Here is a 23451-nt window from a genome sequence, read left to right as displayed (position 1 = left end):
AACATTTTACAAGTTGCACCATATAGATAATGTCTCCAAATTTTCAAAGCAAACACAATCGCAGCTAACTCCAGGGTCATGGGTTGGGTAGTTCACCTCATGCTGTTTCAACTGTCTCGAAGCATACGCAATGACCCTCCGATTCTGCATTGAAACACAACCCAATCCAAACTTTGATGCATCACTATACACCTCATAGTGTCCACTTTCATCTGGCAAAGCCAACACTGGTGCCGAGGTTAACTTGTCTTTCAAGGTCTGAAATGCTTGTTCACACTCCTGGGTCCAAACAAACTTACATTCCTTCTTCATTAAATTCGTCATGGGCCTCGCAATCCTCGAAAAATCCTTCACAAATCTTCGATAATAACCTGCCAATCCCAAGAAACTTCGGACATCTGACACATTCTTCGGTGTTGGCCATTCACTCACTGCATTGATTTTCGAGGGATCTACTGAAATTCCTTCCTTAGAAATCACGTGACCCAAAAAGGCTACCTTTTCTAACCAAAACTCACACTTCGACAGCTTAGCATACGACTGGTTTTCCCTAAGGATCGACAATACTTTCCTCAAATGATCTTCATGTTCCTCCCTATTTTTAGAGTAGATCAAAATATCATCAATGAAAACCACCACAAACTTATCCAAATATGGCCTAAAGATTCGGTTCATCAAATCCATGAAAACTGCAGGTGCATTAGTTAACCCAAATGGCATAATTGTGAACTCATAATGACCATAACACGTCCTGAAAGCACTCTTGGCAATGTCTTGCTCTGCAATTCTCAACTGATGGTACCCTAACCTCAAATCTATCTTAGAAAATATTCCAGCCCCTTTCAACTGATCAAAAAAATCATCAATTCTGGGCAAAGGATACTTATTCTTGACTGTCACATTATTCAACTCACGATAGTCTATGCACAACCTCAAACTTCCATCCTTCTTTTTCACAAACAACACTGGAGCACCCCATGGAGAAGAACTAGGTCGAATGTATCCCTTATCCAACAAGTCATCTAACTAAGTTTTCAATTCCCTCATCTCAGCCGGAGCCATCCTATATGGAGTCTTCGAGATAGGTCCAGTTCCTGATACCAATTCAATGGTGAACTCAACATCCCTCACTGGTGGCATACCTGGTATTTCGTCAGGAAAGACATCTGGAAATTCCTCAACTACTGGAATACTCTCTTTCTTCTCATACTCTTTTCCCACTTCCTGAACACCACACATGTATATAGGATAACCCTTCCTGACACAATTTCGAAATTGCAAGGCAGAAATGATTTTGATCCCTGAACTCTTCCCTTCTGTAGACACCCATTTGTGTCTCCCCAAAACCAGACCCAATGATGAATGCCTTTCATGTCGAACCATTATCGAATAAGGTGAAAGTGGTTGAAAGTCAAGTGTTGCGGTTTAGTTTTAATTAAAATTCTCTTCTCTCTGTTTTTGAAAATAACTCTATTTATTTGAAAATAGCCAAACCATTTTAGTTTGGTCCATAATTAAGGTCCAATAATAGTGTAGTTAGATGGGGCTCGAAAAGATCTTTCCAACGATATATTATAAGCCCAATTCCGATGAATAATGAGGAAGTTATGGCCAAAATACTAAACTGGGCCCAAACCGGATTTTACCTACGGCCCAATGATCTAGAGGAGGGCCCAATGTTAATTATTATTCCTAAAACTATTAGGATTAATTATAATTTCCTAGAAGTTTCTAGAAGATTCCTTTTAATTCTAATATTATTAGATTTAATAATTAATTATTTTAAAATAGACTTTTATTTGGAGTAAAATATTATTTTATTATCTTAAAAATACGTATTTTATCTTTTGTACGGATTCCGTAGATCAAGTTGATTAAAGATCGGATTCCGCGTGAAGAAAACGCGCTAATACAGGTTGTCGCCAAACGACAAGTCTGTCGCCACGCGACAGACTTTGTCGCCGCGCGACAGAGTAGATTCTTGGCGACAGCTTGTAGTTTTATTCCTTATCAAATTCTATGTTTTTCCGGACTGTTTTCATTATAAATAGGGTCCGAATCCCTGTTTTCAGGATCATGAACTCTCATCAATTCTCATCAATTCTTCCTTAAATCTCTCTATTCTCCCTCTAAGCAATATATGCTTTCTTTCTCTCTCTCTTTCTAAACTAGCTTTTTACATACACAATTCCGCATTCACAAGATCTTGAAACACCTAGCCAAGTTCGAAGTTGCCTTCACCCTAGACGTGCAAGGTTTGATAATTTCTGAGGGTTTGGTCCAAAACTAGTCAAAACTTTATTTAATTTGATTCTTTAATTATTCTTTATTGATTTTCATTGAAGTTTACTAACTTGTGTATTTTGTTATTAGAAAGAGGTACGAGGCTTCAAAGTATGTAATCTTATTACTCTCTTTCAATGTAGAAAGCATGCTTATTATTGTTTTATGATTCCTAGTATCATGTTAGGATGTTATTTTATGCTTTCTAGTATCATGTTTAGGATGCCTTTACTCTTTCTAATATCATGTTAGTACCATGTTAGGTTTAAAGCTTTGATCTTTATTGTTTAGTGACATGCTAGGGGTTTGTTATTAACCTTGTTAGTACCATGCCTAGGATCTTGCTATTATTATTGAGCTTTATTATGCCTTATCATGCTATTATCATTATTGTTTATTAATTTATTATTATGTTGCTTGATATATTTTAATTGCTTGATCACACCTTTTATGATTGTTAAAGGGAATTTGTACTTGAAATCACGCTTAATGAGATAATTATTAATTTGGTTTAGGCTAATGTGATTTTAATTCAAGTGATCGCCAATAATAGTATTATTTGTGCATTAATATTCAACCAACATAGATTAAACAGGGTAGGTTTAATATAATGTTTGCATGTTATTCGAAAAGCGCGCATGAATACTAGCAGAACAAAGTAGAGGCCTATTTTATAGGGCGGGTCCTTTCTTTTTTAGATTGGATTCGTACCCTCATCCCCGGACCCTGTTTGGTTCAAGACCTTATGGAGTAGTTGATGGTCCTTTTGGATTGTCTTTTGGGTTTACAAGTTCCTAAAACTTGTTGGCGACTCTTTTTTGCTCTTTTTTTCTTTCCCTTTGGAACGTCACCGTACTTTAGTGTATGATCACAGTGGGGTTCAAGTTTGGGGTTATCGTAATGCTTGAAATATTCCCTACAGTTTTTGGCGACTTCACTGGGGAGGATTTCTATTTATATTCCTGAAATTTATTTAATTTTGGCAATTATTTAGAATCGAAAAGATGATGCGAAATCTGGAAAATTCGAAGAACACAGAAACTTGCCAAGACATGTAGGAACTAGCCTCTAGAAAACAGGGCTTGTCGCCCGTAAAAAGTTTCTGTCGCCTGGCGACAGGAGCTTTTATGCGGCGACAGTCCCTGTAGTCTGGCGCCAAGTTCTTCCAATACCGAGCCAGGGGTCTGCCTTCTTGCTTTGACCATTTCTAGCATTGTTGGCTTGATTTTGCTTATTGGTTGAGTCCTTTTCTCACTTTTCTGAACCCATATGTGTTCTACATATGGACATAACCCTCTGGGGGTTCCTGCTTCACCTGCACAATGGAATATCCCACTATCATGTGCAAAGTTCAGATTTGGGTACGTGCAAAGTTTGTGAATCCACCAAACCATGGAGTCGAGTTCGATTTCATCACGAACTCGCGGAATCCTGTCCATTCGCTCCAACCCTCCCGGTAGGCTTGTGTGCAATGCATATGGATTCATAACCATGAACCTTTTTGACTTAACCATATCCTCGAACTTTAGAGAACTAGAGCCATGGTTAGGTTGCAAACTCATCATATTGTGACTATGTGAACTACTTGTGCACCCTTGCTTGTATATATTATATATGTGTTAACCGTTTGTTTGACTTGTGTTAAAGACTAAATAAATTGACTAATGACTAAAAGGACTTTGTCTAATTAATTAATTTTGAATTAATTAAAGGCTAATAAATTAATCAATTCGACTTAGTACGACTTTAGGCATGTCCATTTAGAGTAAAATTACTAGAAACAGTCCAGATTAATGTTCCAGCAATGGCACAAAAATTTGGACTGTGGCGCTGCAGTTTAGTGTCTGTCGCCTGGCGACAATTTTGTCGTCTGGCAACAGGATCTAAACAGTGGCGACAGTCCTGTTGTTTTAGCGACAGTCTAGTTTTCTTGCTCGAGTCATCACGACGAGTCTAATTAACAGTCTACTAATTGGTTTATCAATTTATTAATGGTTCAAACCATGTTTAAGTCTTTAATTGAGTTTAGGCACTTAAAGTCCAATGGTCATACACTAAGAGTCAAAGCATGTCACTCACACACACATAAAGCACACACATAACATGTTTGTCACATTATGACCATGTCTAGAGAGTCTTGAATGCGTGTTTTCCGTCATTTTTTTTAGGGGGGTAAGTCGGATATTAATCCTCCAATTTTCAAACTTCATTAATTTTTCCAACTTCATTAATTTTTCCCTTAAAATATATACCCCATTTTTGCCTATTCTTTTTTAATTTTTAAACCATAAAGTCAAGTCAATTAGAGTCAAGTATTAAAACAAATATGGTTTAACTTACAGCGCGTGGACAAGAAAGGAAGGGCGTTTAATCAAGGACAACGCTTTTGTTCAAGTCTTACTTTTTGACAAACCAATCGGTAGGAAAAGGAAAGCTAAGAAGGCAATGTCTAGTCAAGAAGAACTTAATGAGGTCAAGGGATAGGTAGCCAACTTGGCTGAGATGTTACAAAACCTATCGCCGCAAATAAGTAATCCTGAAAAACAGAAACAAATGGGCCTAATCCAGGAAAGCTTGGGCAAGCTGTCCAACGACTTTAGATTCCAAGAGATTAGCTCCCAAGGGGTCTCGGTGGATAAGGACCTTCTCCCACAGAAGTTCAATCCCAATGACATCCCTAAATTTAAGGCTATGGATAACCCTTATTTTCATCTAAGAGCTTTTGAAACTGTAATGAACATTAAGGGGATAGATAGAAAAGCATTTCACTCTGTATTTTCATTATCTTTAGAAGCCGTATGTCAACAGTGGTACTTTTCACTTGATAAAGAAAAGACCTCTAGTTGGGAATCTATTGTAAGTGCTTTCATTGAAAGATATAAATGCAATATACAAATTGAAACTGATCATAGAGAGCTAGAAATGCTAAAGCAAAAAGAAAATGAAGGTTTCACCTCCTTCTTTAATAAATGGAGGGAAACTACTGCAAAAATGGTTGAAGTACCTAGTGAGAAAGAATCTGTCAGGATGTCATTAACAACCTCCAAGAAAAATATTCTAAACACCTTAGGTACCAAAGCAATCTAAACACCTTTAAGGCTGTCTATGATATTGGAATTAATATTGAAGATGACCTCGCTAAACAAAAAGCTGCTAATAATAACTCAAATAGTGGCTGGAAAAATAAGAAGAACGACAATCCTTCTTCATCCAAATCCACCCACTCAAACAATGTTAGCACCCTTAATCTAAATGAAGTTTTGGCAATGAATAAAAATCAAGGACAAAAGAAACCATTTAGGAAGAATTATACTCCTATTGGTATGAGTTATGACACCGCATTTGACCGCTTACATGCAAAAGGTCTTATAACTCCCATTGGACCATTTGGGGACCCACCTGTTGAAAGGAGAACGGCTAGCTGGAACCCAAATGCACATTGCAAATATCACCAAGGTAGGGGTCATCCTAAAGAAAATTGTTGGAGGCTAAAGGAAGCTATTCAAGACTTGATCGATAGTAACAAGCTCCCATTGCCCCCAGCAAGCAAGAAGCCAAGCATCAACACCGCACCGCTGTCAGATTCTTTGGCTATTTCCGACGAAGAAAATCAAGTGGACCCATCTAGCCGCATAGAGCCTATCGAGACCATTGAAGAAGAAATCTTCAAAGATGCTCTCGAATTCCATGGCCAAGAACCTGCAACTAAGCAAGAAGTTTTGGCGTTGACATCAATTTTGTCAGAAATGTACAAGTTGCTATCACAAACCTTTGAGGCTATAAGAGAGAAAAATGAGTTACTTAAAAGTAGACCTCCACCCAAGCAAAAGAAACCTTTTTCTCTCCAAGTGATTGACACTCCCAGGAAAAATAATAAAAGTTATACTCCAATTGGGACGTCGTATGCTAGCATGTTCAAAATGCTCTCCGAGAATGGTAAAATTCAACCTCTCGAACCGAGACCATTTGAGTCATTAAAAAGGATGGACAAATACTATTGTTCATACCATCAATCAGGGGGACATACAATAGAGCACTGCTTCAAGTTCAAGGACTTGGTTCAACGTTTGATTGATGAAAAGAAATTGGTTCAACTTCCACAAGATGCTTCAATTAATGGAGTGTGGGACAGTGATGATGAGGACGTTTACCTCAAGGATATTGAAGAGACTCCTCTATCAACAATATACCCAGTAAGTGACATTTGGGACGAGGAAGATTCACCCATAGATGTCCTCACCAGGTCCGGGAGAATACAACCTCCCATTTCAACACAACCTATACCTACTATCCAGCAAATTCCTGTGCCTATTATAGAAGACAACGATGTTGTCAAACAGTTAAAAAAGACTAAGGTTGAAATGAATGTATGGAAGCTCTTAGCTACATTTCGGGAGCATAGGGTTGCAGTCATGGATGCTTTGGCTAAAGTAGGCATAGATTCGGACACTACTCCTGAGGGACTTGCTAACTTCCTCACGAGTGATCTCCCAAGTCCAATCAACTTGGTCACCTTTTCGGATAAGGATTTACCACCGGAAGGTGACAAACACAATAAAGCACTAAATCTCACAGTGATATGCAAGAGGATGAAATGTTCCTATGACTCTTGTGGATAATGGTTCAGCCATTAACGTGTGCCCACTTAGAACCGCAAGAATGTTAGGAATAAGAGATGAGGGTTTATCCCCATCAACTCAAGGCATAAGAGCTTATGATAACTCACGTAGTCAAGCACTAGGGACAATTACCATGAATATAACGGCGGGTGCAATTGAGCATGCCACCACATTTCAAGTAGTGGATATCAAGGCATCCTTTAACTTGCTATTGGGACGCCCTTGGCTTCATGATTTAAAGGTCGTCCCTTCATCTCTTCATCAACAAGTAAAGGCCATAGTTGGAGGAATTCCAATTACCATTGATGCTTCATCCATGAGGATCAAAACAGTAGAAAATCCACTAATTAATGTGGAACATGATGAAAATGATGAGGATTTGTGGGGCTTTAGCGAAGAGGTCTCCTTAATAGAGGAAGACGAAAGGACCCCTCTTCATTACGACCTCCACTCAAACATGACAACTAATGCTATTTTAAGAAAGCAAGGACATTTTCCTGGAATGACTCTAGGAAAGAAGAAAGGAATAGCTAAACATATGGGACTACCTAGCATCCCTAAATTGGATACTTTCGGACTTGGTTTTGAACCAACTCGCGAAGACCTTAAGTGGGCCCAGGAAAAATCAAGAGCACGAAGGAATGCTCGTGCACAAAAGAGGGAGATACCCATGGATCAATATCCTCTCACATTAAATGGACAATTTATAAGAGCAGGAGAGGATTATCCTTGTCATGAATTTCCTTAACCCTTCGTGGTAAATGGCATAAGACAACCCGGGTTCGAGATCTTTTTGGATTGTTGCTTCCTAGACGAGATCCCAACTCCAATTTATAAGGAGAAGGTACCTCCTTGCTTTGACTTTAATGTCATGCGACTCCTCTTCGGAAGAGAAAATAATGAGCCAAGATACGCGGAAGATGATTCTTCACTCATCCAAACGGTTCTCCAAAGTGAAGGCTTTGACCCCTCGGAATTTATCACTCCAATAGAAAATCAAGAGTGTGGATGGCGCAAGACGGTGAAGATAACCACTACAAATGGAAGGAAGATTTCAGTTACTACAGGACAAGGACCAATGTTCGAAGAATCGTCTGAGTCAGAGTCTGAGTTAGAGTCTTCCCCTATCGAGTCTTCCAAACCTTTAGTTGTAGCACCCTCGCCTTCTATTTCTACTCCTAGGATAGTTAACAATCAAGTTCCAACGGACATTTCCTTATTTGATGTAATGATTTCTGAATTCAATAATATGTCTTTTTCCCCGTATTCCTCTTGTTTTTCTTTATCTAAAGATGACGAGCATTGCTTAACTAATGATGAAAATGACAAAGAAATAATTAAAGCAATGGAAACACTTGAAAACAAGACACCAATAATTGAGGATACAGAAACGGTTGATATCTCAAAAGATCCAACCATTAAAAGAGAAGTTAAAATCGGACTAACACTAAGTAAAGATGAAAGAACCGATTTAATTAATCTACTTAAAGAATTTATTGATGTATTCGCTTGGTCATACGAAGATATGCCAGGCATTAATAGAGAGATAGCTCAACACACAATACCATTAATTCCAGGAATGAAACCAGTAAAACAAAAGTTACGTCGAATGAAACCCGACGTAGCTCTTAAAATAAAAGAAGAAGTGCAAAAATAAATAACTGCAGGTTTTATCAGGGTATCTAAATACCCCGAATGGGTCGCCAATGTCGTCCCGGTTCCGAAAAAAGATGGTAGAGTTCGAATGTGTGTCGACTATCGAGATCTAAATAAGGCAAGTCCAAAGGACGACTTCCCTTTACCACACATCGATATTTTGGTAGATAATACAGCAAATCATGCGCTTCTCTCGTTTATGGATGGGTACGCAGGATACAATCAAATCCTCATGGCCGAAGCAGACATGGAAAAGACAACGTTCATAACACCTTGGGGTACTTATTGCTACACGGTAATGCCATTCGGGTTGAAAAACGCGGGTGCTACTTACCAACGAGCAGCAACTGCCCTACTCCATGACATGATGCATAAAGAAGTGGAGGTTTATGTGGATGACATGATCGTAAAATCAAAAGACCGCCAAGGACACCCAATAGCCTTAAAAAAGTTCTTTGAAAGGCTAAGAAAATACAACATGAGATTGAACCCCTCCAAATGTGCTTTCGGAGTTACCTCAGGAAAACTCTTGGGATATGTCATAAGCTCTAGAGGAATAGAGATAGACCCCACCAAAATAAAAGCAATCATGTCCATGCCACCGCCCAAAATCGAAAAGCAAATTCGAGGATTCATTGGCCGGTTGCAATACATAAGTAGGTTCATATCCAAGCTAACCACAATATGCGAACCAATATTCAAGAAGCTTAAGAAGAATGTACCAATTATATGGGACGATGAGTGTCAAAAAGCCTTTGAAAAGATCAAAGCCTATCTCTCGAATCCTCCCGTATTAGCTCCAGCACTCCCTAGAATACCCCTAAGGTTATACTTAACCGTCACAAAGGAAACAATGGGAGCCATGCTTGCACAAGAGGTAGAAAGTAAAGAAAATGCTATTTACTACCTAAGTAAGAAAATGCTCGAGTATGAGACACGCTATACACCATTGGAAAAGTTGTGCCTTGCATTGGTGTGGGCCACAACTAAATTAAGACATTACATGCTCGTGCATACCGTTTACGTAGTTTCACGAATGGACCCCCTTAAATACCTATTCGAAAGATCTACACTTAACGGGCGTATCTCAAGGTGGATAGTGAATTTGGCCCGATTCGATATAAGGTTTATGCCTCAAAAGGCAATTAAAGGATCAGTGGTCTCGGATTTTCTAACAGATTTCCCAATAGAAGATTCGACACCCTTTGAAGAGAATGAATTCCCAGATGAAAGTTTAATGATGACAGAGGATGACACATGGACTCTATATTTCGATGGAGCCTCAAACCAAAAGGGATGCGGCGTAGGAGTCTTACTAGTATCACCTAAAGAAGAACATGTTCCTATATCCATTAAATTAGATTTCGACGTCACCAACAACGCAGCCGAATATGAAGCATGCGTGGTAGGCCTCGAAACTGCTTTAGCCTTAGGTGTAAAGAAACTCCGGACATTTGGGGATTCTTCTTTAATCATTAATCAAATCTCAAAGAGATGGAAGGTTAGAAGTGAAAGCTTAGCTCCCTACCAGACATATTTGGAAACTCTCACTGATCAGTTGGAAAAACCAATTCGCCGATGCCTTGGCAAGACTAGCCTCAATGGTTAGAATTCCTAAGGAAATTGAGCAAATGCCTTTAACCATAGAAAAAAGGCATAAACCAGCATATATTCAAGCTATAGAAGACGATGAAGTGATCCAAGAAGAAGAACATGAAGAAGAACCATGGTTCATAGATATACTAAATTATGTCACCAAAGGAGAATATCCTCCTCATGCTAACAAAAGAGCGAAAAGAGCACTAAGACTTTTAGCTTCCCAGTTTGTACTCATAGGAAATGAACTACACAAAAGGGTGCCTAAAGGTTGAGCTCTATTATGTGTAGGCAAAAAGGATGCTCAAAGAGCTATGAGAGTAGTCCACGAAGGTATATGTGGAACACATGTTAATGGCAAAATGCTAGTCCAAAAAATAATGCGAGAAGGATATTATTGGACTACCATGAATAAAGATTGTCATCAATATGTAATGAGATGCCCTAAGTGTCAAATTTATGCAAATTTACAACATATCCCACCATCTCTCCTCTACACATACACTTCACCATGGCCTTTCTCTACATGGGGAATAGACATAATCGGAAAGATCACACCTCCCGGAACAGGAGGTCATGAATACATCTTAGTCGCAATAGATTACTTCACAAAGTGGGTGGAAGCACAATCATATGCTAAACTCACTGCCAAACATGTAGCACTCTTTATCGAAAGAAACATAATTTGTCGATACGGAGTCCCACATGAAATGATAAGTGACAATGGAACTCACTTTCAAGCCGAATGTGAAGAATTGCTACAAAAGTATGGTATTCAACATCACCATTCTTCTCCTTATAGACCTCAAGCAAATGGAGCAGTTGAGGCCGCTAATAAAAATTTAAAGACAATCATTGAGAAAATGACTGAAAGTTATAAGGATTGGCCTGACAAACTTCACTTCGCACTGTGGGGTTATCGCACGTCAATCCGAACATCAACAGGAAATACACCATTCAACTTAGTATATGGAATGGATGCCGTACAACCTGTAGAATTAGAAATACCTTCGCTACGCATTGCGTTAGAAAGTAAACTTGATGAAGTCGAATGGACTAGAGCACGGTATGAAGAGCTAATTCTACTCGATGAAAAACGACTAGAGGCTCAATATCACACCCAATGTTATCAAACCCGCATGGCTAGACATTTCAATAAGAAGGTCAAGACTAGAAATATCAAGGTTGGGGACTTGGTATTGAAAGCATTAAGGAAAAATGTTTTGGACCCAAGAGGCAAATTTAGGCCTAATTGGTCCGGACCATATATTGTCAAAACAATCCTGTCAGGAGGCGCGGCTAAGTTAGCTGACATGGATGGTAATGACTTTTCGAACATGACAAACCTTGACCAACTTAAGAAATACTACCCATAAGTACTTGAGTAAAATACTCAAGAGAGCTACGTTTGGCCTGATTCCCAAAACAAAGGATACGTAGGCAACCCAGACAGGGTGCGGCCACATTAATTTTTTCAAATTCTGTAACCCCGAGGTAAAAAATACATGTCTGCAAAATTTCAAGACTGGCGCCAGAAGATAGCCTCTGTCGCCAGACGACAATTTTGTCGCCAGGCGATAGAGCCAAATTGACAGGGACAGTAAATTAGATAACAGCGTCAGGTTTCTGCGAGTGTCTGGGCAAGTTTCGTATATTCTGGAAATTTATTCGACTTCCGTACTCGAATTAAGTCTCCGAAAAATAGATATTGTAATTGTTTTCATTGCTTTAATTGAAAAGTTAGTTGAAATAAAAGCTGAAATTTTATTAATTAATAAAGAAATTTCATTATTGATGAAATAAAAGCTGAAAAATTAACTAAAACAAATTAACTTTGTCTAATAAATCAAAGGAAAAGCAATGCTCTATTCTTTTTTCTCTTTCTTGATTCTCTTCCAATTTTTGTCTTCATTCTCTTCCTCTTGATCCATAACCTTTGCTAGGAGACATCCATTAGAAGATCTACACTCTATTTTAGTATAGATAGTTTCCCCCTTCGCTAAAACCCCATGTTTCTTCTCTACCCAAACTTTCCTTTTCGTAGAGTCAACCTTCCTTTTTCCTTTGTCTTTCTTAGAACTTTTCTTCCTTGGCATAATAGGAGTTTTGAATTCGCTCCTTTCCCCTAGGCGTTCCTTAGCAGGGACCTTTTTGTCACCTAGACGATTCTTCACATCGGTCTTCTCAATCTTGACTTGCGATTTCTGGAATCTTCCATCAAGCCATTGTTTCACTTTGCTTGACAAACAAGGTGGATCCTTGTGGGTAACCACCTCCCATAAGGGCCTACCACTCCAATATTTGTCAAAGCGCTCAACATCTTATGACACATGAAATTCATAAGGACGACGGAGATCTCCTGTAGGGATGGTTTGTGCGAGACCATATTGTCTCATAACTCTACAAGGAAAATAGAAGGTCAATCTCGACAAGCTCGGGAGACGACATTATGCTTGGTTATTACAACCAACCATCGCCTCAATTTTCCACCAAGGGACGATCCAGATTATGGTAAAATCACCGGCAGCAAACACCTTGCTCCATTCACGGCGACCTATCTTCAAAAATCGTTTCTTTCGCCGAACTATGCAATTTGGATCATATGTGTGTATATAGTCAGGAGGATTAATAAGTTTTAACCTCTCCATGAGCCATATCTGTAAAATATGTGTTTGATTAGTATTACAGTGTAGAAATATTTTTAGTTCTTTGTAATTAAGAATAGTATTATTTCATACCTGTAATAAAATTGGAGAACCTCGAAAAGGTGCTCCTGGATTCTTTCTTAATGCATCCAACCATAGCATGGTCTCTCCAACAATTAGCGGCATTGGATTTTTCCCGGACTCAACTTGTTCTATAACAGATATAATCATTGTTTGGCCTTCATTATCCTTACCACTAACTAAAAGTAATTGGTTAAACATGCAAAAGAGGAAAGCCCTTCTCTTATGGACACGAAAATCAGGATTAGGATTGTCATAAAAGTAATGTGCAAATTCTGTCAAATCAACTACATTACCATGCACTATATTTTTTAAGGCCGTACCCCTTAGATCAAAAAAGCATTCAAAATCTTTATAATAATATTCACTAACTCTAGGCATTACCGCAAGATCTGTGGAATAATAGCCTATACTGGCTCCAAATTCTTCCGGTAAAGGGCATATTTCATCATGGAAAAATCTAAAACAGTGAGTATTAGTGTCCCAATAGTCTATGGCAGAGTAAATAAAGTCCATGTCAAGACTCACCCCCTTTATTCCAAACATACCCCCCATGCGGAAAGTATCTAATGCTTTTTTCTCTTTAGAAGTTAAAAGACGACACCACTCATTCATGTATCCACAAAAAGTTCTTTTAGATAAAGGCATGATTACTAGTTAATTAATTAATTAATGAACTGGTTTAATAATGCAGTAAACGGAGGATTCGGGGGCTATTTATAAGTTTTTTTTCACGACATATTTCAATTTCCGTAGGAAATAGGAAAAGTGAGTCTGTCGCCAAGCGACAAAACTGTCGCGTGGCGACAAAGGCTGTCGCGTGGCGACAGGTTTAATTACGTGGAGCCAGTATATTTCTTCGTAGCGACACCTATTACGCGTAGGAAACTGTGTTTTTACTTGCTTCAATTCGACTTTGACTTGACTTTTTATTATTTTCCTTTCTTATCCATACACCCTTATTATTATTATTTTTATTATTATTATATTTTATTAAGCTTAATTAATCTTAGGCTTATTTTCGGTAATTATACTTTTTTCCTTCATTTTTTTTCATTTCTTTTTTGGGGGAGAGAGTCGGTACCCTCCACTAATATTAAAATGACGGAAATTTTGCGCAAAAATTACACTTTCTCACACAATCACATGCACAATAAAAAACTAATAAATAATAAGTCATGTAGATAAAATGTTAATAAATAATAAGTGCAAATATATACAAGTGTCTAGTACATAAATCATGTGAATAAAATAGACAAAGTCCTACAAAAGTCAAAATAAATAAAACACAGGTACAACTACGGTGCCGGAGGTCGCAAGTCGCGAGGGAAGCCAAATGTATCAAAGAATGTCCTACTCCGTGGAGTATGTCCATCATCGTCCCCTGAGCCACCAGGCGGCGCAAACTGCAACTCAGGGCCAGGCCACCTAACCTCACCCTGAAACCCGACAGAAAGAGGCTGGGGCTGCAAAGGATGCTGCGACGACGAGCCAAACTCGTACGTCCCACCACCCATCCCACCTCGAATGGTCGACCCGGTCAGAACATCCTCAGGTGATGACGCCGAGTCCTCTACAGCGGCGACCTCAGAACGACCACCTCGACCACCGGAAGTAGTCCGGCGACGCCTCGAGTCGGACCTAGTAGTCTCTCTCCTAGGCTCGGGTCTCGACCGAGTGCGTGGAGAAGGAATAGGCTGCCCCTGCAAAAGTAAATCAAAGTTAGCAAGTATAAATGAAAAGCAAGTCAAAAATGATAAAAGCAAAAAGCAATACCTCCTCAGCATCGTTGCTACGACAGGTAGCGCGGTTCCGCAACCTCACAAGCTGGCTACGAAAGGCGTCTATGCACCTAGCCATAGCCGTCACCACCTCGCGAGAAAACTGTCAAAGTAACTAAGTCAGTAACAATTACGAAGCAAATATGAAGATAATAGGTGAGAAGTTACTTACTCGAGTCTGGTGACGAGGAATAGACCGCTCCACAAACTGCTCTCCCTCTGGAGCCGGCGGAATAAGCTCCTCGATCGGCCCGTACATGCCCTGGTAGCGTATGGACATCCTCGGAGGAATGAACTCCCTAGGGCCAGCCTGTCAAGAATAAAAGTTAGAAAAATACTTGGGGGCTACCTAAAGAAAGATAAACAAAAAAAAATAAATAAAAGCATACCGCTGCCTCCTCTGAAAGGACAGTAGCCGGACCTAGCAACGGTAGCAGGTCTTCCTCATAGCTCTGCTCGAGGAGAACGTAGGACCTCCAAGGAGTACCCAGAGTAGGTCTACCAGCACGATCCCGCTACAAAGCATCGTGGAACATATGCTGGGGTGGAGGAGCAGGAACGACAAAAGTGTCTGAGGAATGCTGAATGGCTACCCTCTCCCCTAGGTAGACCACCGCGTCGTACGTCCCCAGAAAGTAACGATGCTCAGCTGTGTACTGCGCCGCCAGCGCAGAAATAGGAAAGGTAGCCCAAGGTCGATAGACCGGGCTAGGCTCCTGCAAAAATCGCTAAATAAGGCACTAATACTAAAAGATGATAAAAGCAAGTATGAGTTATGGAAACCTACCGAGAGGATCATCTCTCGAAGGCGCAACACCTCCGGTGGACCTCTGCGGCCTCCCCAACTGGCAGCAATGGGGAGCACGCGAGGAGAAGGCCTCGCAGGCGCAAGAGAAGGAAAGTACTCGTAGAACCAAATCTATATGAAAAGACAAAAATCAGTAAAGATTCTGCTTCTAAATCTAGATTTAAAACCACAAAAAGGAAAGGAGATGTACCTCTACGACCCTCCAAAAGCTGGAAAGGGCAACCTCTCCAGACAAGGCCTTGTGACGACAGGAACGCCGCAAGCCCAGTAGAAAGTCCGCATAGGCCATGCTGGCCCAGTCATATGTCCCGACCAAATGAAGATCGCGAACAGCGGACAGGTAGTAAAGAAGTACTCTACTACCTCGATCAGGGGAAAATGTCCCTGATAGCAGAATCAGCACAAAGATACGCACCCGCTGCTCTCGGGTGGTAGCATCATCCTCAAAAGCTCCAGCCAGCGTGCAGCGACGGATACATCGGGAACTCAGCTGTCCCGACTGAGCCTCAGTCTGGGTCCGAACAACGATCGGCCCCAACAACTCCTGAACCTCCGGCGAATAGACGGTGACACCGGCGTCAAAAGGAAGAGGAGTAGACTGGAACTCTAGCCCCGTAATGAGGCTGAAGTCAGCTGGAGTGACTGTCATCTCACCCTAGGGAAAATGAAAGGTGTTGGTGGTGTCCCAAAAGAACTCCACCAAAGTTCGAACGATGAGGTTACCCCCATCGTATGAAAACATGGCCCGGGTGGCCTGCAGGAGAGGAGTCAACCCACATGACTCCCAAAGACGACGAAGCCCCTCATTGCGACTGATGAAGTTGTCGTACAAAGAAATGATGGTAGAATTACCCGAGCCGTGGCTACGGGTCCTCCCACTCGCAAGACCTCGTCGGATTCGCTCCGACAAATGATGAACCGACGCGTGAAACAGGGTGCGCTCGTCCCAATCTGGCATGAGACCCAGCCTGGAAGTAGAAGGCACGTCCTCGCCCTCACTGGTGGGCTCGTCCTCTCGACGCGTGTCTCTCGATCGAGAACCAGAACCACGTCGTCTAGCCATGCTAAAGTATGTAAAAGTAATTAAATTTAAGGCTCTATAGTATCTAAGGTTCACCTAGGCCGCATGATACTATGTTCGCAAAACAGAGTACGTAGTACTAAAACAGAGCAAAATTTCAATCAAGCATGGAAGCATTTTTCAAGCAAATAAACAATTTCTTGCAAACATATGATGAATATGGTGACAAATTGTACAAGCAAAAGCAGTAAAAATGCAAAAAACGACCCACATTGTTCTTCACGACCTTACGAGGTCCAACAATGGTGAATCACTCGTTTTTTCACCAAATTGATTCAAACAAGTCTCAAAATACTCCCAAGGTAATATACAAGCATAATTAAACAAATTCAAGGCATAAAATTCAACGAACAAGGCAAATTAAGCAAAGTGAGTTTCGAAATTTTCGAAAATTCGCGAGCAAGAACGTGCAATTCCTCAAAAACCGAGTAGAGTTTGAGAAAAACTTACATAGATCGGGAAAATAGATGGGAAAAGCTTCGATTTGCAACAAGTTTGAGCGAATTTGGTTAAGAAATGAGCAAGAACGAGTGAATCAAATTTTTTGCGAAAGAATGAGAAACAGAGTAGCAGCGGAAATGAAGAAGAAGACGGGTTTTAAAACCCCGATTCTGTCGCCAAACGACAGAATTGTCGCTAGGCAACAGACCCTGTCGCGTGGCGACAGAGGCAAAACCTCGCGACAGGCGTCTCCGGCCAACGCTGGAGCGGCGACAGAATACTGGGCCCCTCCTCATGACTTTGTGGGCCTATTTTAGCTGTTTGGGTTCCTTGGTACGCCAGTTAGCCCCTTTAAGCAAATTGACATGATTTAGTCAGCTTGATTGCAGATGCATTAAGTGATCGACTTGGTGAAAGATCGTCTCACTTAGCTTAAAGCGCCTAAGTATTGGCTCATAACAAGGCACCGAAATATTGGTTCAATAAATGCACCGAAATAATGGTTTACAAAGACAAAATCACCGAAGTACTGGCACAAACATAAAAAATAACAATAATAACAATATATTAAGGGTCAATAAGCAGAATGATTCTTTGGCGATGTCCCAACATAGAGAGGAGTTGTCTAGTGGCGAAGCACGGCCGTGGCGAGGTAGTGTCACAAATTTTGGAGATGGCGAAGCAAGGTCAACTTCGACGGTCCCTCAAGGTAAAGATGAGATTGTCTACAGCGGCGACGCACTGCCGTGGCAACGTACGGCCACAACCTGAAGATGACGACATATAGTTATTTTCGACGATGTTCCCGAAATATTGTGGAGGATTGTCACCAAGAATATTGAAGACGACGACATATGTTTATCTTCAATGATGGCGTTCACGAGGCACTGTGGAGGTTGTCACAAACAACAAAAGCAACAGCAAAATGGTTACGCTCAGAGACGTGTACTCGACGGTGTAAGATACGCGTTTCTTAACTCTTTTATCTGTTTAACTAATGATTGTTTTACAGGTATCGGCGTTATAAGAATGATTTGGAATCGCAGAACGTTTTGAATCATTCTCCGTCCCTATCAATACTTTGACTCTCGTTTTTCGAAACATAAGTTTCTTCAAACTCAGTCAAAGTGGGGGCTTCTGTAGACACCCATTTGTGTCTCCCCAAAACCAGACCTAGTGATGAATGCCTTTCACGTCGAACCATTATCGAATAAGGTGAAAGTGGTTGAAAGTCAAGTGTTGCAGTTAAGTTTTAATTAAAATTCTATTCTCTCTGTTTTGAAAATAACTCTATTTATTTGAAAATAGCCAAACCAGTTTAGTTTGGTCCATAATTAAGGTCCAATAATAGTGTAGTTGGATGGGGCTCGACAAGATCTTTCCAACGATATATTATAAGCCCAATTCCGATGAATAATGAGGAAGTTATGGCCAAAATACTAAACTGGGCCCAAACCGGATTTTACCTACGGCCCAATGATCTAGAGGAGGGCCCAATGTTAATTATTATTCCTAAAACTATTAGGATTATTTATAATTTCCTAGAAGTTTCTAGAAGATTCCTTTTAATTCTAATATTATTAGATTTAATAATTAATTATTTTAAAATAGACTTTTATTTGGAGTAAAATATTATATTATTATCTTAAAAATACGTATTTTATCTTCTGTACGGATTCCGTAGATCAAGTTGATTAAAGATCGGATTCCGCGTGAAGAAAACGCGCTAATACAGGTTGTCGCCGCGCGACAGACCTTGTCGCCTCGCGACAGACCCTGTCGCGTCGCGACAGAATCGATTCCTGGCGACAGCGTGTAGTTTTATTCCTTATCAAATTCTATGTTTTTACGGACTGTTTTCATTATAAATAGGGTCCGAATCCCTGTTTTCAGGATCATGAACTCTCATCAATTCTCATCAATTCTTCCTTAAATCTCTCTATTCTCCCTCTAAGCAATATATGCTTTCTTTCTCTCTCTCTTTCTAAACTAGATTTTTACATACACAATTCCGCATTCACAAGATCTTGAAACACCTAGCCAAGTTCGAAGTTGCCTTCACCCTAGACGTGCAAGGTTTGATAATTTCTGAGGGTTTGGTCCAAAACTAGTCAAAACTTTATTTAATTTGATTTTAATTTGATTCTTTAATTATTCTTTATTGATTTTCATTGAAGTTTACTAACTTGTGCATTTTGTTATTAGAAAGGGGTACGAGGCTTCAAAGTATGTAATCTTATTACTCTCTTTCAATGTAGAAAGCATGCTTATTATTGTTTTATGATTCGTAGTATCATGTTAGGATGTTATTTTATGCTTTCTAGTATCATGTTTAGGATGCCTTTACTCTTTCTAATATCATGTTAGTACCATGTTAGGTTTAAAGCTTTGATCTTTATTGTTTAGTGACATGCTAGGGGTTTGTTATTAACCTTGTTAGTATCATGCCTAAGATCTTGCTATTATTATTGAGCTTTTTTATGCCTTATCATGCTATTATCATTATTGTTTATTGATTTATTATTATGTTGCTTGATATATTTCAATTGCTTGATCACACCTTTTATGATTGTTAAAGGGAATTTGTACTTGAAATCACGCTTAATGAGATAATTATTAATTTGGTTTAGGCTAATGTGATTTTAATTCAAGTGATCGCCAATAATAGTATTATTTGTGCATTAATATTCAACCAACATAGATTAAACAGGGTAGGTTTAATATAATGTTTGTATGTTATTCGAAAAGCGCGCATGAATACGAGCAGAACAAAGTAGAGGCCTATTTTATAGGGCGGGTCCTTTCTTTTGTAGATTGGATTCGTACCCTCATCCCCGGACCCTGTTTGGTTCAAGACCTTATGGAGTAGTTGATGGTCCTTTTGGATTGTCTTTTGGGTTTACAAGTTCCTAAAACTTGTTGGCGACTCTTTTTGCTCTTTTTTTCTTTCCCTTTGGAACGCCACCGTACTTTAGTGTATGATCACAGTGGGGATCACGTTTGGGGTTATCGTAATGTTTGAAATATTCCCTACACCTTCCTTCCTATAAGTCACTGTCACTTTACTCGGACCCAACAATTTCACTTTCTGAGCAGCACAATCTATGTGAGCCTTATACTTTCCTAGCCAGTTCATCCCTAAAATCACATCTTGGTCTTGCAACTCAAACTCAATCAAATCTGAAAGAAATTCTACTCCAGCTATGGTGATAGGTACCCCTTTATGTAACTTAGACCAATTTCTCACCTCCCCAGTTGGCATAGAAACATCTAGAGACACTAATAATGGACTCTCTAACTTTAATCTCTAGACTAGAGATTTTGAAACAAAAGAATGAGACGCACCAGAATCTAACATGACTCTAGCATTCAAAGAACAAACAATGAAAGTGCCAATTACCACATCATTAGAAGCCTCAGCCTTACGATGATTCATCACGAACACACGACCCTTAGGGGCCCCTCTTGCACCGCTACTAGTTCCATTCCTCTGAGCTAATCCATTGGTCAAGGGTGGTTTAGGTGGGTTATTGGTCTCTTGGACTTTCCCCATCTTCACATCCTTCTCCTTGGTGTAGCACTCATACCCCAGATGCCCCAGTTTTTGACAGTAACGACAAGTCACAGGGTTTCCCTCACAGTCCTTCCCTGGGTGGTTTTTCTCACATCTCTTACAAAAGTAACTTCTCTTAGGCCTAGTGTTATTTCCATTCCCATGATTGTTATTTCCCTGTCCATTAGCTCCCTTCCCAAGGTTTCCTCTATTGTCCCTCTTGTTGAATTTCCCATTTCCCCCAGAACTCTCCTCAATCCTAGGCCTCTTATCAACTCCGTGTGAACCCCCATCACTCTTCCTTTTCCCTCCAGTTGAGTTCTCTAACTCTCTCCCTCGAATCCCATATAGGTGGGCAGCTCTCCCATAGACTTCATCTAGTGTTTCAAAGGTTACCCCTCCCAACTTCCCCTGAAGACTTAGGGTCAAACCTTGCTTGAACCTTTGGGCTTTCAACTCCTCCGTGGGTACTACCTCTGGTGCAAACCTCATCAACTCAATAAATTTATTATAATATTCATTAATGGTCATATTCCCCATCCTTAGGTTGGTAAACTCCATGCATTTCTGCTTCTTCAGATACGCAGGGTAAAACTTGTCTCTTATTGCCTTCTTTAGTTTCTTCCATCCAAAGTTAGGGGTTTCCAAAAGCCTATCCCTATTTTGACTCCACCACAGATCAGCTTCTTCCCTCAAGCAATACACAACATTATTAACCTTTAATTCTTCAGGACAGTTAATAGCATCAAATAGCTTGTGAAATTCCCTTATCCAATTCTCTAAACTAGCAGGATCCTCCTTCCCAAGGTAAGTGGGTGGCTTTACAGCTGCCACCCTCTTAAAAACTTCCCCAAACTAATCCAAGTCGTTGCTACGGTTCCCTTGACTCACCAGTTGGCTCATGTTCTCAGCAATGGTAGTTAGCCTCCTAAGAGTAGAGCTCATTTTGGAACTACTTCCTACTCTCAAAGACATCCTGAATAACTTAGAATAACAAATACACATTTTATTATAAAAAAAATTCATAGAATTCTTATTAATAATTGAAACTTCATACTTAGCCACATAGGCTTATTAAAACAAATAATCTTGTCACTAAGAATTCATAAGGGCCACTATCTGGCTTACAAAACAAAACAACTTGCTACTAATAGAAGAAATCAGTCAATTATTATTCTGAAGCTCTACTCTTGGTCTTAGCTTGCTGGATCATCTTTTCTGGCCACGTCACCTGTGTTTCCTGTGGAAAGTTGAGGGGAATCAGGATCTAAAAGTTTAGCCATGTGGGTTGGATTTTGGTTAGGTTCAAGCAAAAAGGTGGGATTATATTCACTGTAAGTTGGGCTACGACAAGATCCATAGCTAGAATTGTGGTTCGGGCTAACATAGGGGTTAAGTTTACAATTTGTTCTGTGGTTTGGGCTAGATACTTGACCTCTTGGGATAGGGGGTTCAGGGGAATGACGTGGAGATTCAAAGTTATATGGGTGAGGGATTTCTGAGTCATCTGATGATGTATAGTCGAGGTGCAAACGTGGAGGTGGTAAGGGTGGCATATCATGGTTTAGATTATTCAAGTTATGTATTTCTCGAGGTGTAAGTTGAAGCGGAATTTCAGCAACTACTGGTCTTGGGGGTTGGCTCCATTCAACTTCAGTAAAATGTAAGTCTGCCTTAAAATTGGTTAAAGTTCCTAGCCACTTTCCTTCATGCATATAGGCATCTATGTTCCACAACCCACTAGGTTTAATTAAATTCTTATACTTTTTTATTAATATATTATATTTAGGTGTGTTGGGCAGGTGAACTAAGGCCAGTAGGATGATCCAGGGTTCCTCAATCATAAATTTCATATTCATGTGTCTTTTAATATCAGTAGCATGCCAAACAATGTCTGTTATAAAGTCACGCACAGAGATAGCATCCGATTTTACTAGCCTTTGATCAAAGAAATGTCTTCTAACAGTTTCCATCATCTGAGATAACACAAACTATCCTATATGCCCATCTTATGTCTACCCATAAGTTTTATTTCTCAATTTTAATCATTCTCAGACCCGGAAATCTGATACCACTTTGTAACACCCCCAAATCTCCCTCTACGTAAATACTATATTTATACGTATACAAATACCGTAGAGATAGACTTGGGCGTATTACCGCAACGTGAAAACGTAAGGCTTAATTAATTACTCAAATTGCAGCGGAAAAATAACTAACTTTTATTAATAATAGGAGTAACCATAATAACTGTTTCAACGTAAACTAATTAAAACTTGTCCATCTATAAATAAAATCAATTCCTAACTATGTGATCCCAATCCCGACTTTAGTATGCGCACGAACAACTTCACACCTGAAATCAAGACTGCTTACCAAAATGGTAAACAGGGCGAACCAAAACAAAAAGGAAAACAGATTAGCAAAAACGCTAAGTACGTATAAGTGCAAGGCATGTAAATACTTTTATCAGGCAAACATGCTTTCGAAATAACCATTTAAATTTAAACCTGTCACGAGTCAATTTCCAAAATTAAACTTTCCAAAAAAATAATTAAACCTTCCAAGGGTAGTAATATTCATCAATAAAAGCTTTCCAAACCAATAGATTTTCAATTTATAAACTTCTCAATTTTTGATATATTCCTAAACCAATTTTCCTCACCTAAGTGTGCACACCCCCCCCCCAAGCAAGTTATACTATACTCGAGGAAAGACCAGATCATACAAAGCTCATGGTCTTACTTAACCAGTCCCGGGTAGAGGGACAATTAAAATACCAAATACTCAGGCCCATAATGAGCAGCAAATTAATTAAATTAAGTAATTTATAAATCAACAACTTTTATTAAATCGATCAACACTTTTAAAGATTAAACCGTTAAATCGTAAAATTATATATTTCAA

At 39.7% G+C, this 23451-nt stretch overlaps 1 protein-coding gene across 1 annotated transcript; it reads right to left on the bottom strand.

Annotated features, from left to right (window-relative positions):
- Positions 1 to 6: 6 nt before the first annotated feature.
- On the bottom strand, positions 7 to 22259 carry LOC145613877 (uncharacterized). Its single transcript, XM_081668916.1, has 6 exons — positions 21776 to 22259; positions 21436 to 21503; positions 20392 to 21381; positions 20047 to 20298; positions 1102 to 1224; positions 7 to 846 (listed from the first exon to the last, which is right to left on the bottom strand). The coding sequence occupies exons 1-6, from the start codon at positions 22257 to 22259 to the stop codon at positions 7 to 9; spliced, it is 2757 nt and encodes a 918-aa protein (XP_081525042.1).
- Positions 22260 to 23451: the final 1192 nt, after the last annotated feature.

This window comes from Chenopodium album, chromosome 25 (assembly GCF_948465745.1).
Source record: "Chenopodium album chromosome 25, dcCheAlbu1.1, whole genome shotgun sequence".
NCBI classification, from domain to species: Eukaryota; Viridiplantae; Streptophyta; class Magnoliopsida; order Caryophyllales; family Amaranthaceae; genus Chenopodium; species Chenopodium album.
The sequence above is the reverse complement of the archived record's forward strand: the minus strand, read 5'-3'. Positions and strand labels throughout refer to the sequence as shown.